At 39.6% G+C, this 17879-nt stretch overlaps 1 protein-coding gene across 3 annotated transcripts; it reads right to left on the bottom strand.

Moving 5' to 3' along the window:
- On the bottom strand, positions 1 to 16697 carry rpl11 (ribosomal protein L11). 3 transcript variants are annotated; one of them, XM_072548420.1, is made up of 7 exons: positions 16611 to 16697; positions 9854 to 10004; positions 9656 to 9762; positions 7893 to 8024; positions 5027 to 5118; positions 3158 to 3268; positions 1 to 3042 (listed from the first exon to the last, which is right to left on the bottom strand). In XM_072548420.1, exons 1-7 carry the CDS (start codon positions 16614 to 16616, stop codon positions 3000 to 3002), a joined length of 642 nt encoding a protein of 213 aa, XP_072404521.1. In that variant the 5' UTR covers positions 16617 to 16697; the 3' UTR covers positions 1 to 2999. The 3 variants fall into 3 exon arrangements, with proteins under 3 accessions (XP_072404521.1, XP_072404522.1, XP_072404523.1); XM_072548421.1 differs by lacking the exon at positions 16611 to 16697 and adding an exon at positions 16421 to 16484; XM_072548422.1 differs by lacking the exon at positions 5027 to 5118.
- Positions 16698 to 17879: the final 1182 nt, after the last annotated feature.

Genomic DNA, 17879 nt, shown 5'->3' with positions numbered 1-17879 from the left:
TTTAAATATGAAACTCTTTTAATGAAGCCCACTTTACACGAGACTTGATGACACAGCATACAGTATGAAACAAAAAAAATACAATATGTATTAGTTTACTCAAAACTTGGAACAGAATTCAATTTCAAGTTTAATTAAAAATGAAAGTACAATTTCCTAAATGGATCAGAAGCAGCCAGGAATGATCAAAATTGTACTTCTATAGGTCTTAATAAAAGGTAAGAGACTTCACCAAGGTGACAGTGAAAGCAATGGAATCTTGAGTAATTTTAAATTGTTGCAGTTAAAATGTTTAAGCTAATGTAAAACAAATAGGAAATATCATGGAAAAAGTCAAAAATTGATTGCTTAAATGGACAAAACTGTCTCCCAGCATTTTATGCCACTTTTTTAAAAAAACTATTGGCCCAAAAAGTGAACAAGCTATAAATATTTCAAAATAACCTTACATTATTTATAATGAACACAATGGAAATAATAGGGATTACTGAATATCAGTATCATTGAAACTGTATCTGACTAATCAAGCAATCACTTCTCCCAACTGTGTAAATGTTCTATAAAGCAGAGTTTCCAAATGAATACACTGGAAAAATGCCCACAGAACAGATTTATTTGAATTAAACTGGGAAAATAGCAATACATGAGATATGGGTTGGTGGAATGAGATGGTGAAGAATATTGGAGAGCATTCCTCTTTAAATCAACAACTTATAACATTCAGTTGCAAACGCAGTTCAACACAAAGTACAATTGAGTATTTTGAACTATCAGGAAATAGTCTAGATGAGATCATGCAAACAAGCATTAAAAATAAACCAGAAAAGCAGTTCATTCAACATGGCTCACAAGGGAATTGAAGGATTTATTTTCAAGAAAAAATAAATTCTGCTGTAAACTTTATATTTGGAATACAGGAGGAATGATCACTCTCAGCAGCAGGGATTGAGACTGCTGATAAACATAATGACTAATTTGCAATTAATCATTGCTACTATAGCTCACAGAAGACAAGATACACATTGGATCCAGAAGTGAAGGACAACTAATATGGGCTAATAAACACAAGTCAATGTAGCTGAGCCCTGAGAACTGATTTCTTAAATTTATGATGACTAAGTTACATATGAATCAAGATTCCTATGTAGCAGAATAACAGTGCTGAGAATCTTTCTCTCCCAGGAATTCTCCAAAGGTTGAATGAAATTGTACAATGTATTCAGATCAAGTTTGCATTTATTTAAACTTCACATACCCCAAGAAAGAGGGAAAGGGAGAGTGAGGGTGGAAGTGAGTTCAGTGGTGGGCAAGGGATGGGGAAAAGAGAGGGCAAGTTAATATTGTTCTTTGTAACACAGGCAGGCTGATGGCTGAAGTTAATAGAAATGTTTGAATGCTAGAAGAAGTAGCAAAAACTGCTTTTCAAAGAAAATTGCATTCATCCAATACAGAAATGTGTCAAATTCCTTGCATATTCACTGTCATGAAAATGTTTGAATTACTATTTATGTGTGAATAAAAATATATAAATAGTAAATATTTATTGTGTTGTCACTACCTTATACTCATAATGTTTTACACCATATTCTGAAAATAGTTATTCCACCAACACATTGAATTGAAAGCACTCTTTCTCATTCTCTGAATTTTTAGATGTAAAAATGAATCACAATGGTTACATAAAAATAACAAAAGAAAATGCTAGAAGCCTTTAGTAAACCAGGGAATATTTGTCAACAGCACAAAGAAGATTTTTTGCCAGAAGACTTCCTTTGGAAGAAAATACTGATTTTCTAAAAAATACAATGGGGAAACATAACAAAGGATCAGAAAAATAGGAATGATCTGTAAAGTGCTCAAATGAAAGACAGCAATGTGATAACAGTAGACATCATGAGTAAAGCAAAGAAATTACAGACACAAGACCCAGAAGTAGAAAGTTGAACATCTGGCAAAGTAGGGCCAGTTCTCAGTAGAGCCGTTTGGTCTTGTAGAACTGAGTAACTCAGTAAAGGAGGGGATGGAAAACAAAAATCAGCTTAACATCAAGAATGTAGAATACCTGGACAAAGAGGAATCTGATTGCTCCATTCATCACATGTAAACCAACTTCTTCTCAATCCCAGAAACAGCGATCCTTGGAGTGAAGACAAACCAACAAGGCAATCTGCACCATTGGTATCCATCAGCTTTCTTTCTCCCCACATACCCTGTGTAGTATTTTTCTCCTTCCTCATTACCTTGTTCAGTTCCTTGCATGCTGAACACCTTCAGTTAAGACAGCTATCAGTGGGACATTACAATTAAACATAGGGAAAGACCATCCAGTCCCAATCAACATATAATCTGGAGTCATAAGATCTAACATTGGACTTGAGTACAATGCTCTTCTCTGCAAAACTGTTCATTGATAATAGATGTTTCCTGGTAGTGAGTTCATGGTGAGTTCAGCTTTCCACCAGCAATAGCATAGACAGAAAATCACATTTACAAAACCCAAGATTCCCTGCTTACAATGGGTGAAACTTTGTTGAGGATGCACAGGTGGAAGATTTAATTTATTGTTCAGGCTTACACCAGAAGCATTAGCATTTGATTGAGATTATTGAACCATAACTTTGGGATTCTCAACACCAGGGAAAACTGAAATGATTTTTAAAAAAGAAATTGTTAAATTTTAGGGCTGTTGAGAAAATTTGGATCAACAACAGGATGATTCACACCAAATAGCTCTTATTGCATTCATGGAATTGTGGTTCTTGAGTTCACAGATAGCTAGAGCACATATCAAATAGCAGCTTCAAGAGAAGGCTACATTCACTAAACAATTGTAAATTCATCACCAGACATGAACTTTGTCAAATTATAATAGAGTCAGAAAACAGGTAAACCAGCAGTACAACTGACAGTTATCTTTCTGCCTAATTCAAGTTACAATGATGAAGTAACTATCACTAAACTAAAACTGAATAAGGATCAGATTCTTGTATTAATGACAATTACAAAACATTTTTATTTTCCTGGGAGAATGATACCATCATACTGGGAAAAAAAAAGAAATGCAAATCATTAGAAAGTGAAATGTCTTCAAACAAATTTCAGTTTGTATTTATTTTGACATTAAGATTAATTACTACCACTATGAAAACAAAAGTACCTTCTGTTGGAACCAGCGCATAGCCTCCTCCTTGTTGATCCTGTGTTTGGCTCCAATGCGACCACGTTTATGCTTTTTGTCAGCAATGCTGAAGCCTGGTCTTCCCAGAACCTGTCCGGAGGAAAGAAGTCACAACAATGCAGGGGATGGGCAAAGAAAATGTTTTCATTCATAATGCTAACATTTTCAAACTTCTAGGTGATGAAAAGTCATACAAACAGACTGGGGTTTACTTAAACTAAAAAAACATCAATACCTTAGGATGGTAAATACAGAAATTAGGGAAACTCAAAGCTAGTGACACAACAGATGTAAGCCTTTGCACATATTACGTTTCACTAAAGAGGGAAAATAGTCTCATGGTTTGAATAGGGAAGGGAATGAAAACACACAAGAAAGGATAGCAGAAAGAAAGGGGGAACTAAATAATCCAATTCATAAAATTTTCAAGGTAGCTAGTAAAGTGAAGATTGAGACCGATTAATTAAGCAAAATATGATAACCAAAAAGTCTTTGATCGATGATTCTCAAACAAAATTTGTCTGAAATCAATTACGTACACATTTTAGATCAAATAAAACAGAACAATTTGGGAGGATGTGTGGTGCTGGAAAAGCACAGCAGGTCAGGCAGCATCCAAGGAGTAGGAGAAGCAACATTTCGGGCATAAGAAACATTGATTCTCCTGCTCCTCAGATGCTGCCTGACCTGCTATGCTTTTCCAGTGCCACACTTTTCAACTTTGATCTCCAGCATCTGCAGTCCTCACTTTCTCTTAATTCGGGAAGATGGAGTGGTTCGCCCACTGGTTCGTTCAATAGTGAGAGGTTAAGCAACACAGCTACATTGATCTTTATCAATAAGAAGGATCTATGCTAAAGGTGCAAAAGCCCACTAGACTCACACAAATTAAGAGGTTGAAGTTGCAAAGAGAGACACAGGGCAGAGTCCTGTCATGAGTCAGCAATAGCATGTCTGTCATGAGTAAGCAATAGCAAGAAAGGTGAAGAAATAGGTGAGAATGAAAAAAAAACCCAATCTGAGTGTAGAGGAAAAATTGGTCCAATTCTCTCCTTAAGCCTTGAACAGAAACTGCAGAGACTTGCCATTAGTGGTGACTACCTTATTTCTATGTTTTATTAATCTCATTAAAGCTCTAATTCACCTCATTTATTCATCAGATCCAGTTCTTACCTTCATCAACAAATTATATGCGTAAATTTCAGGACATGTAAATTAGAGCAGGTTGTTGTAGCTTGCTGACTGCTTGTACCAGACATCATCCAACAGCTTCTTCATAACAATGTCCCAGCACGCTCAATGGCCACCATCCTCCACAACCTTTCATCCATGCAAGTTGGCATCAAACCACCAGCTTCACCACACCAGGTATACATTTGGATCAACTCTCATACCACTTCAGCCCTTCAAATTTTGGAGTTCAAGGACACCAAAGAGTTGTGCATTCCTGCCAGGTAACTTTGTGCGCAGGGACACACACACACGTATCATGCATCTACATAGGATGCATCTTATGGCTCTTGGCTAGCTTCCTTAGCTCTCACTCACTTTGCATTTGGTTGGAGACTGCCAGTCTCTGGATACTTCACAGTGCATTCTTAGCACGAGTCTTCAGTGATCAGATACAAGCAGCCAATCTCTGTACCTTGCATCTTTCCTATAGCAAGAAGACCAGAATTGAGCTCAGTATTCTAAAAGTAGCCTCACCAATGCCCTGTACAGCCGCAACATGACTTCACAAATCCTATACTCTGTGCACGGACCAATGAAGACAAGCATATCAAATCCATTCTTCACCACCCAGAATTCTGTCACATTTACCTGGGCAGAATGCAGAAAATCACTGACCTTTCTATGCTCCCCGGCACCTTTTTCACCTGGGATACCGATGCAAGCTGGAATCTGTGCCCATGCTCGGCTACGTTTGATGGTGTGGCCTCCTGTGGTTGTCAGATGGAAAAAAGGATTGCCTTTCTTTCATCACTCCGTTCCCCATCACTTCCAGGATCTGGTCCAAGAAGCAGGGAGCAAGCTTTCCTGCCCACTGGCCATGACCTGAATGTAAATGCGTGAGCAGCACAATGTAAGGGGTCATTTCTAGCTCGTAGCTGGACTTCTGGGTAAACGCCATAATGACTTAGGTATCTGATAAAACGCTTACTATGGTTTTATTTGATGGAATATTCACACTGCTATCTTTATTACATATAGGAAAACAAATAATAAAGATTCATTGGTGATTTTAGTTTTAGTTCAGTTCAGCAGAAAAAGAATCAAGAATAAAGTTTCCATTTATGGAGAGCGGTTTCATCTGATCCGCAAGGTAGTTTGCAGATCTCCAGATTATGAGAATTGGTAGAAGTGTCTTGGCTGTCAGAACTGAAAAGATATCCAGACCATCTGAACTGAAAGGAGGTTCAGGACATCAGAAGTGTAAACAACTCTTAAAACAGCGTAAGTAGACCAAACAAAAACTGGAAAAAGTCAGAAATTAAAGAGTTATGATAGAAGTAATAGTTCTCTACGAATGTGTAAATGAAGGGAATATTGGTGGGGAAAAGGCTATAACTACTTCTTCTGTTTTTGTTACAATCTTGATAAATTGATGTACATTTGCATACATTTAGCCTTGTTTTTTTATATAAGAAACTTGGCAACCTCTTGTGAATATGTTCAGTGACTAACCACCATGTGCAAAAATAAGACTTATGATCTATCAAGCCAGGTTTCATTCAGGGATCACACGTGTCCAGTATTACAATCAACTGCGATCATGACTTTTCTTCCTAATAGTTCAATCTTTTGTCTTGATAGTAATATTGAACTCATTTACTTTACACTTTCTTCTCAGTCCTTGTGGTGTCTATTTCTCAGTATTTTAAACTGATTGGTTAAGGAGGTACACAGTAACTTGCCCTGCTCATTCAGGTCACACATGACCTTTCACCCATTATGCCATTATCAGCTTGCATCTTCAGCAACTTGCCACCAAAATATTTAAAATCTAAACATATATTTGACAAATAGATGACTGGAGATGTTCTAGTCTCCACAAATTATGTTACAATCTATTTGAAAGCTGAGAGTCACCCATCAGTACAAAATTAATATGACACCTGATTTGTAAAAAAAATTAACATAAACAGCAGACATAAAATTTCGCTCCTTTTTTCCCTGTTTGTTGTTTTCAGACACACAATCCCAGAGAGCTCTCAATTCTAGGTCAACTCTAATTTCACACCTTACTCAACTTTCCAGTTAACATTCTTGGACTGCTTAAATAGCACACTGTAACTCTAATCAGTATTAATATATTTTGAACAACAGCTTTTTCCATTCTACTATGAATGTTACCACCTTTGTTGCATGCAAGTAAACACCATTATTAGAAGAGAATCACCTAACATGCAATATATACTTTATCCCTATTATCTGTCTCTCAGATTTTCTCTTCACCCACTCCCACCCATGAAGGAATGGACACTTCAACTAGGTGCAGATCCGTAGAATTGCAATCACTCTATATCATAAGTCCAGTAGCCATCCTTCTCATTTGGCTAAAAAGACAAGAGACATCACAATCTAAAACACTCTGTTCTCCTAAGACATGTACTGTATACTCTTTTCAACCAGAATTACAAGAAATAGCAGCAGGAATCCTAGACTTTCAGGGGAAATTAATTCAGAAGTTTTTTTTGTGTTGAGTTAGCTTAAACTAGAAACAAGGAGTACACTATATTCCTTTCTATAACGACAGTAGGGAGCATTTTTTCTTAGAAAAACCTGCTTCCTACCACTATCTCGAGTTTACCCCTGGAAATTATAGCTCTTCCGGCACAGTTGGACTATCCCTAGCTCTGGACCAGGAGGCCCACATTCGTGTCCCACATGCTCCAGAGATGTATAATAAGATCTCTCAACAGGTTGATTAAAAAAAATCTACCCCCCCCCCCCCCCCCCCCCCCACCTCCGGAAACTGCACATTTAATACAGAATCAAATCAGCTACCGCAATGCCTTCAAAAGCCTGCAAACAATCAGACACGGTAGAAACAAGAATGGGCTGGGACAATATAGTAGATGTTTATCAGTGCTTACAGAACCACAGAGTATCAGTTAGCACATTGGAGAAAAGAAAACTGCACTGGAATGCTGTTATGGAATTCCAGTTTTGAAGTGTCAACCATACTACAATCTCAATACATTACCACACAAGTGCAAAGGTCAACATAACAGTTTCATTTCAGAACTTGGGATCACATACAATTGATAAAATTTGAGCATGAGTATCAGTGACTAAGAATAATGATGTGTTAAAGGGTTGGGATAAATTAATATGAATACAGTCTTCTTCCCACCATAAAGGGTTTGCATACAATTAACGTAAAACTGGGACACTGCAACACCTAAATAACTAACTAGCATGGATTAAGTAAATACCTCAACCATTTTACGACAGCAGAATGGCAGCCACTAGCAATGTATTATAAAAATTGGTTCCGTTGTTTAAAAAATTGTTTGGGATATTTTTAAGTCAACTTATAGTTGTACTGAGAGACCTGGGAACAGATTGTGTGTGGATCAATGTGTGTGGAAAATAACTGGGGTCAGAAAAATTTCCAACAAGGAGAAAAATGTTTTTGAGCAACATATTTAAATGCATATTCACCTCATTATCTTAATCCCACAGGCAGCATGCAATGGATGGTACGTACCACATAGAAGTCTAAACCATAGATACCAATGCTTGGGTCATACTTAATGCCCAAATCAATGTGCTCCTGAATACCAAAACCAAAATTTCCAGTGTCTGAGAAGTTGTTTTTCCTCAGCTCATATTCACGAACCTGTAGACGGAAAGAACAAAATAATTAAAGAGCTTTATCCCCACCTCATTTTTCCAACAGATACTCCATCAAATAAGGTCAATTCTGAGTACCATTTAGTTAAATTTCTCCGGGAGCTGTAAAAATTACATGCTTTGATAAATTACTTTATTTTACCCCTTCGAAGTGGTGCTCAACACAGTAAAACCTCAATTATCCAAATTTTGGATTATCTGAACAAGATCTCAAAGTCCCATAAAAATGGCATTAGGCAACTCAGCATTCATTTATTAATTAAGCAGCATTATGGTGTGCATTGCCAGATAACAGAGAAATGTTCGATAACCAGCACTCAAATTACCGCTTGCTTACGATCAGATCAATTATCCAAACGATCAATTATTTAAACAAAATATTCCACATTCATCTAGTTTGGATAATAGAGGTTCCACTGTACTTCCAGCACAGCCTATTTCTGTCAACATGCTGTTTAACCCTTATTCAAAAGATGGCATCTCCAAACGAGGCGTTATCTTGGAATATTTCATGTAATACTGGTCTTCTTCCTCTCGGAAGGATGTTGTGAAACTTGAAAGGGTTCAGAAAAGATTTACAAGGATGTTGCCAGGGTTGGAGGATTTGAGCTATAGGGAGAGGCTGAATAGGCTGTGACTGTTGTCCTTGGAGCATTGGAGGCTGAGGGGTGACCTTATAGAGGTTTATGAAATCATGAGGGGCATGAATAGGATAAATAGACAAGGTCTTTTCCGCGGGGTGGAGAAGTCAAGAACTAGAGGGCATAAGTTTAGGGTGAGAGGAGACAGAGATAAAAGGAGCCTAAGGGGCAATTTTTTTCACACAGAGGGTGGTATGTTTATGGAATAAGCTGCCAAAGGAAGTGGTGGAGGCAAGTACAATTGCAACATTTAAAAGGCATTTGGATGAGTTTATCAATAGGAAGGGTTGGAAGGATATGGACCAGGTGCTGGCAGGTGGGACTAGATTGGGTTGGGATAGCTGGTCGGCATGGACGGGTTGAACTGAAGGGTCTATTTCCATGCATCTCTTTGACTGTCGCACCAGTTTTATCAAACAGAGCAATTTCTCTTCTCTGCTTGCCCCCACATCAACTGTAACTGCTTTAAACAGTTGCTGAAGCAAGAGTTACAAAAGAACATAAGTACCTTTCAAAAAGAAGATTCACCCTTACCATTAAAGAGGAAACCTAAATTACTTCCACAAACTACTTCAAAATTAATGAGGTCAAAATTAATGAGGTGGACTTCAACACCTTCCTCATTTCCCCTTCCCCCACCTCATCCTAGTTTCAAGCTTCCAGCTCAGCACTGTCTCCTTGACTTGTCCGGACTGGTCCGACCTGCCTATCTCCTTTTCCACCTATCCACTCCACCCTCTCCTCCTTGACCTATCACCTTCATCTCCTCCCCCACTCACCCATTGTACTCTATGCTACTCTCTCCCCACCCCCGCCCTCCTCTAGCTTATCTCTCCATGCTTCAGGCTCACTGCCTTTATTCCTGATGAAGGGCTTTTGCCCGAAACGTCGATTTCGCTGCTCGTTGGATGCTGCCTGAACTGCTGTGCTCTTCCAGCACCACTAATCCAGTACTTCAAAATTAAGCCCTACTTACCTTTAGGCCTTTTTCCAGGATCTCCTCAGCTTTGGCACCACGGACTGTGCAGTGAACAGCAATCTTTTCATTTCTCCTGATACCAAAAGATCTCACAGTGTAGCGAGCTGATGGGGGCAAAAGATATTTGATTATGCCACATTTTCAAAAGCATTTAAGTCACATTTTATGAAGTTCAAGGAGTGCATATAAACTCACCTTTGGAAAAGACAGGTGTTTGACCAGTGAGCTGCTCAAGCACTTTGGCAGCTCGAGTAAGTCGATCACCACTTTCGCCAACACATATATTCATACAGAGCTTTCTGATACGGAGCTCACGCATAGGGTTCTCTTTCTTCTCACCTTGGTCCTAAATTAAGGGATTACTTTAGAAATCAAGAAATATTTTTCTGGTAATATTAAGTTTAATGCTGGCCACTGTGACCTTGATGAATTCCTTTTCTCTCCACATATTGCTCTCAAATATTAACATCAGCCCGCCAATTTTGTTCCTCTAACACTCCCACAAAAAGTAGCCATACTAACGCATTTACTAGACTTTCAGTAAATGTTCCAGTAGATTCATGAAAGCTCCACATGCAATCAATTTAACCTTGCGGTATAATTGAAAATATCTTTTCTTAAATCAGAGTTGTAATTTTAAATTATTCAATAATAGAGAATGGAGTATGGGTTATTAAATCGAGGTTATTGATGGGAGGAGTAATGCACTCCTATTTCCTTGTTCAACCCTGGTGTTAGAATGCTGAATAAATCTAACAAACAGCACTGTAACTGTAGTTTCCTAGTTCCACCACTTAGCAATCTGCCAGGATCAGAGAATCAATGTGTATTCAGAATATTAGTAGTAGTGATATCAGTGCTCTGCTCTCAGATTTTAAATTTATTATGCGTTTTTTTTGTTGACATTGTATTGATATGTATCATGGCAAGTTTTAAAACTTCTTTCATAGGTTGTGAGCATCACTGACTAGAGAACAATTTATTGCCATTGTACAATAGCAAAAGAAGTCATGCGCATGATACTCACACCACAGTCCTTGTATCTAACACCTCCATAGCTTTAAGACATTTGTGACTTTTTCTACTTTGGAAAGCTTCTGTTGACCCACTCATCCCTTCTGGCACATATGCCAATAATGTCCTAATTTTTGTTGTTAATTGTTGTGATAAATGACTTTATCCAGATCTTGTTTGAAGATTTGTATCTTGGGTGCCAGTTGTTGTGGGTATGTTTGCCGAACTGGAAAATTGATTTGTAGATGTTTCATCCCATCTAGGGTGACATCTTCTGTGCTTTGACAACACAACAATCATAGGACAAGCTAAACAGAGGACAACCAGAGAATTCCTAGAAGCGTTGAATTCATCCTCGGACTCTATCAACAAGCACATTGACCTAGACCTGATATACCAGCCACTACTGACTCCCACGGCTACCGAGATTACACCTCCTCCCACCCTGCCCCCTGTAAAAACACCATACCATATTCCCAATTCCTTCGCCTCCGCCACATCTGCTCCCAGGAGGACCAATTTCAATACCGAACAAGCCAGATGGCCTCCTTCTTCAAAGACCGCAATTTCCCCTCAGATGTGGTTGACGATGCTCTCTACAGCATCTCCTCCACTTCTCGCTCCTCCGCCCTTGAATCCTGCCCCTCCAATCGCCACCAGGACAGAACCCCACTGGTCCTCACCTACCACCCCACCAACCTCCAGATACATCGTATCATCCTTCGTCATTTCTGCCACCTCCAAACAGACCCCACCACCAAGGATATATTTCCCTCCCCTCCCCTATCAATGTTCCGGAAAGACCACTCCCTCCGCGACTCCCTCGTCAGGTCCACACGCCCCACCAACCCAACCTCCACTCCCAGCACCTTCCCCTGCAACCGCAAGAAATGCAAAACTTGCGCCCACACATCTCCCCTCACTTCCCTCCAAGGCCCCAAGGGATCCTTCCATATCCGTCACAAATTCACCTGCACTTCCACACACATCATTTACTGTATCCGCTGCACCCGATGTGGCCTCCTTTACATTGGGGAGACAGGCCGCTTACTTGCGGAACGTTTCAGAGAACACCTCTGGGACACCCGCATCAACCAACCCAACCGCCCTGTGGCTGAACACTTTAACTCCCACTCCCATTTCACCAAGGACATGGCAACACGACATGGAGGAAGAGCGCCTCATCTTCCGCCTAGGAACCCTCCAACCACAAGGGATGAATGCAGATTTCTCTAGCTTCCTCATTTCCCCTCCCCTACCTTATCTCAGTCCCAACCCTCGGACTCAGCACTGCCTTCTTGACCGGCAATCTTCTTCCCGACCTCTCCGTTCCCACCCCCTCTCCGGCCTATCAACCTCACCTTAACCTTCTTCCACCTATCTCATTCCCAACGCCTCTCTCCCAAGTCCCTCTTCCCTACCTTTTACCTTAGCCTGCTTGGCACACCCTCCTCATTCCTGAAGAAGGGCTTATGCCCGAAACGTCGATTCTCCTGCTCCTTGGATGCTGCCTGACCTGCTGTGCTTTTCCAGCAACATATTTTTCATACTGGCCACTACAACAAACAACTGGAACCGGCAACCGGAAGCAGCAGAAACGAAACCAAATAAATTCCAGAAGACACAGTACAGCAGCGCTTCAAAGGAGGCTCCAAAGCACTGAAGATGCTACCTAGACAGGAGACAAAATGTCTGCAAATCAACTTCCCAGCTCGGCGAACATTTGGTCTATTCTCTGTTCGCCCATTATGTATCACAATCTACTGCCAGCAAAGATCAGCCATCATGTGTTCAGGTTTGGTCAATGTGTAATCAGTGCCAACAAACCGTATATCTCATGATCTGGCTACCATGTTGCAAGGATATAATTTTGCCATCAGTGCCTATAATGTTTCCTGGACCTTTCAATTACTTTTTGCATCTCTTCTCTCGCAATACACCATGTCCCTGGAATTATAATTCTTTTCCTGACACAATATCATAAAATTGTCCAAATCTTTTCTGAAACTTCATACAAACATATAAAATCAGAGTTGAAGGATATTCAGCCCCTCAAATCTATTTCATCATTCAATATCATCATGGTCAATTGGTTCAATGTATCCTTAGTAAACTGTGATTTCCTTGTCCAACATAATCCTGATTCCTTTATTGATTAAAATTCTGTCTACCTCAGCCTTGAATATATTTGATGACCCAGCCTCTACAGCCCTCTGTGCTATAAAAAAAGTCCACAGAACCACTACCCTCTGGGAGAAAGAAATTCCTCCTCTGTCCTAAGCAGACAACTCCTTACTCTGAGATTACTTACCCTTGACTTTTCCACAGAAAGGCTTTCTACATTGACTGTTAGGGTCCCATGAATTTCATGTTTCAATAAAGTCACCTCTCATCCTCCTAAACTCCAATGAGCATAGGCCCAACCTACCAACCTCAAAGTCCCCCTTTTTCTATCCTGCTTCTTACTTCCTCAAAGAACAGCAATAAATTTGTCAAGTAGGATTTCCCCTTCATTAAGCTACAATGACTCTGCTTGATATTATGATGTATCTCTAAGTACTCTGTTACATCCTTTGTCACACTCCAGTATTTTCCCAACTGGCATTTTCCCAGCTAACTGGCCCATAGTTAGTTGTTTTTGTGTCTCTCTCCCTTTTTAAATAAAGTGTTACATTAGCAATTTTCTAATCCTCTGGAATGCTTCCCAAAACTCAGATTTCTGAGAAGCTTACTACCAATGAGTCAATTACGTCTGCAGCTGCTTCTTCTAAAACCTACCTCATAACAAATGTCAAGCCAGCTAACCTACAGTTTCCTCTTTTCTTCTTCCATTCTTCCTTCTTGAAGTCAGGAGTTATATTTGCTACTTTCCATTACAATAGAACTTTCCTTGAAGCAAAGGCAGTTTTGGAAAATTAACATTGACATGTCTACTAACTCATTAGCAACCTCTTTTAAGACACTAGGATGAAATCCTGGATCCCAAGACGCATCAGACTGCATTAAAAATCACACAACACCAGATCATAGCCCAACAGGTTTAATTAGTTCCTATTAAACCTGTTGGACTATAACCTGGTGTTGTATGATTTTTAACTTTGAACACCCCAGTCCAACACTGGCATCTCCAAATCAGACTACATTAGTTTGCTTAATACTGTTTCCCTCATGATTATATCTCTGTTAAGTTCTTCTCTCCTTTCACCACCTGATTTACAGTTCTTACTGGAATGCTTATTGTATTCTCTATAGTGAAGGCAGAAGTAAATAATTTTTTTTCATTTTATCCACCATTACCTTGATATCTACTGTTAGCTCTCCATTCTCACTCTCTAGAGGATCAGCACTCATTTTACTTACTCATTTTCATTTTTCAATGATTGTAGAAGCTCTTTTTATCCATTTTTAAATTCCTAACTACCTTCTTCCTCTAACCTAATACGCCAGTTACTTCAGTATACTCAACTTTCATGACCACATGCTTGCCTTTATTTAGGCTTAAAATTCTCATCTAAGACCCAAATTTCTGCCTATCAAGCTGCATGTTAAATTAAATTATATTGTGGTCACTGCTATCTACAGATGCCTTTAGTCAAAGTGATTAATTAATCCTGTCAAATGGCATAACATTCAAATATTCTTCAAATAGTGAACTAACTGTAGTCTTTTGTAAAGCAGGAAGATAATCCTACAGTATTGAAAGATATTTTCAGATTCCTGTTATAACATAACTGATCACAGCTACAGTCCCCCAACTCCCAAGAGTGTGTTTAATGCATGTACTGTCCGTGCAAAAGAAGCTGTTAGTTTACAATTCAGCTGGTCAGCAAAAGAAATTTGTTAGCACTTAGTCCACTCCAAAATTAAAATCTGAACTTCCATGTTATTTTCTTCCAGATCAGAAATGTCTCATCTCTGCATTCTGAACTCAGGAGCAGAAATCAGAATTTATATTTGGAGTACTACGTAGAGTTTTGAATTCCTATTTAAGTATAAATTGCATTTGAATAATTCAGAGAAGGTTCACTCACCTGATACCTGGGATGGAGGGATTATGTTATAAGACAAGCTTTGGACAGTTTGGGCGTGTTTCCATTGGAGTTTAAAAGAATGCAAGGTAATCCTGTATAATGTACAAAACCCTGGACTTTGTGGATTTTTGCCCTTATGGGAAGGTACACAGATTAAAATGACAAGGTCTCCTATCCAAGATGGAGATTTTTTTTTCTCTCAGAGGGTCAGTTGCACCTGGAATTCACTTCTGCAGACAGTAGTGGAGCTAGGATCACTTCGTATTTATACAGCAGGGTTACATTCTTGTCTGGCAGCATCTCAGGAGCAGGAAAATCGATGTTCAGGCAAAAGCCCTTCGTCATTCCTGATGAAGGGCTTTTGCCCGAAACATCGATTTTCCTGCTCCTCGGATGCTGCCTGACCCGCTGTACTTTTCCAGCACCACTCTAATCTTGACTCTGAATCTCCAGCATCTGCAGTACTCACTTTCGCTTTACATTCTTGTCTGACTAAGTAGTGGGGGTGCGGGGTGGATCCAAGGTTATATGGGATAGAAAGGAATGTGAAGTTGAGGCCACAGATCAGCCACAATCTTATCCAATTGTGGAGGAGGCTTTGCAATTACTGTGTATTAATAAACTCACATAATGGGGCAAATCATTTGTTTATAAAGTTTACCATAGTTAGGTTGCATCATTCGGTAGGAAAAAGAGAGGTTGCTCGGGAGATGCAAATCTAGGTGGGGTGGATGAACAAATTGATTTTGGAATACCAACACAAATTAGTAAACGTTGTGCCACATGTTAGTGAATTCACAAAAAGAGCAAAATAATCACAAACTTTATTTCTAGAATAGAAGTAAAAGGTGGGGAAATTATGCTGAAACTTGGTTAGATCACTGCACAAAAATCTGGTCACTATATTAAGTTAAAGCCTGTTGAAGCTCAGGGCTGGATGGGGATGGGGGGGCAGAGAAGATTTACAAGGATAATACCAGAAAAGCATGGGTAAAAATATCAGGAAATATTAACAGGTTGGTTCATTTTTCTTTTGAAAAGGGATGGCTGAGGGGTGACTTAATAGAGGTGATTAAAATTATAAAAGGTTTTGGTACATTAGGTCTAGAAAGAACGTTCTCTTATGTGGAGTACAACTAGAGTCCATCAATATAAGATATTCACCAAGAAATGAATTCAGTAGAAATTTAATTACCCAACAGGGAGTCATTAAAGTCCACAGTACACATGAATGTAAGAGGTAACTTGACCAGCATAAGGGAGGAGGGAACAAATGTCTATGATAGTCCATTACGATGAGGAAATATTGGAGGAAGCTGAAGTAAAACATAAACATCAGCATGGGCTGGATGGGCTGATTAGTTTGTTTTTGTCCTGTACATCCTCTGCACTGATCGCTGTGTTTTTTTGTGTCCCCCCACAATCGTACAACAACATCTAACTCCGTTGCCCGTAGATTAAAAACGCGTTCAAGCCTGAAAATGCAGCACTGCAAACAACATCTTCCATGGTCCTACACTAAAGAAGTATTCCATTTCCTACTTTTAAAACAACTTCTTACACAATCCACAGTAATTTACATTTATGTAGCGCTTTCGAGGCAATTAAAAACATCCCAGAAACTAAAGTTGCACGTGGGGGCACATTTTCCGTTTTAAAATAAACTGTCACTCAGAATGTTAAAAAGCAAATAAGTTGTTTGGAAAACCGCACAGACCGACATCCACAGCTTTCAGTAGCAGGCAACTATCGTATGTTATTTATTTGTTACTTCAGGCTGAGCGGATTTCGTCTCGACTCGTATTTAACAGTCAATGTGAGCAACCATGTCGCCTCAAACCGGGGCCCCTCGGTGAGTTTTAAAGTAAATCGATTATCCTTAACCCTGCCCCCACCCTTTCGCTTACCGCCATGTTGGTGCTGGAGACAAGGCAACGGTTTAAACCGGGGCCCGCATCGCCCTGGACATGAACCAGAGCATCACATTCTTACCGACTAGCGCCCCCTTTCCACCGCCAGGAGAATACACCCTCCTCATCTCCCCCACAAAAAACATCATTACAAAATGCTGGATAAAAGCAAATTACTGCGGATACTGGAATCCGAAACCAAAAGAGAAAATGCTGCAAAATCTCAGCAGGTCTGGCAGCATCTGTAAGGAGCTTTGACAAAGGATCAGTTAGACTCGAAACGTCAGCTCTTTTCTCTCCTTGCAGATGCTTCCACACCTGCTGAGATTTTCCAGCATTTTCTCTTTTGGTATTAAAAATGCTGATCAGTTTCCTCAAAAACTGATAGATCAAAAAGCAATCAGTGCAACAAGCAGCAAGTAGAACAGAAACTTGCATTGGAAGAAGAAAAAGCAAAAGCCCTGGTGGAGGTTTACATGACGAAGGCTCAAAATGTATTTTAGATTCGAGGATGGTGCCAATGACAAATTTGGTGTGATTTCCAGCATTTCCAGATCTAACAGGTCGTTCTCCTATAACACATTCCAGCAACCTTGCTTAATAGAAAATCGCTTAATAGAAATAATGGGGCCTATGTGAAAAGTAGGGTTGGGGCAGACCAGCAAAAGGTATCACTCACAATCGCTCAAAAATCAACCAAAAGCCTAACATAAAGTATAACACGGCCTAAATGGAGGTTTAAATCATATTTATCAACAGAACAAATGTAAATTTAACACTCAAAGGCATAGGTTTAGGGTGAGAGGGGAAAGATAAAAAAGACCTAAGGAGCAACTTTTTCACACAGAGGGTGGTACTGGTATGGAATGAGCTGCCAGAGGGAGTGGTGGAGGCTGGTACAATTGCAACATTTAAGAGGCATTTGGATGGGTATATGAATAGGAAGGGTTTGGAGGGATATGGGCCGGGTGCTGGCAGGTAGGACTAGATGGGTTGGGATATCTGGTCTGTTTCCATGCTGTACATCTCTATGACTCTATGACTCAACACTCAATGATGTTTATTGAGCCATTTTCCAGGAATGATAGGCTGAGAAATTAACGGTCAGGATCAAACAGGGATACAACAAAAAATAATAGAATGGGACAAGTAATGCTAATAAGGATAAGGCTTTGTGCCTAATTTAATTTGCAATAAAGTAGATGAAGGAGTCACACAAATAGATGAAAACAGGCATGGTATAATGAGAATTATGAAGGTATTGCT

Source organism: Chiloscyllium punctatum, chromosome 27 (assembly GCF_047496795.1).
Source record: "Chiloscyllium punctatum isolate Juve2018m chromosome 27, sChiPun1.3, whole genome shotgun sequence".
Classification (NCBI taxonomy): Eukaryota; Metazoa; Chordata; class Chondrichthyes; order Orectolobiformes; family Hemiscylliidae; genus Chiloscyllium; species Chiloscyllium punctatum.
Note: the sequence above shows the minus strand (reverse complement) of the source record. Positions and strands in the feature narration are given on the sequence as shown.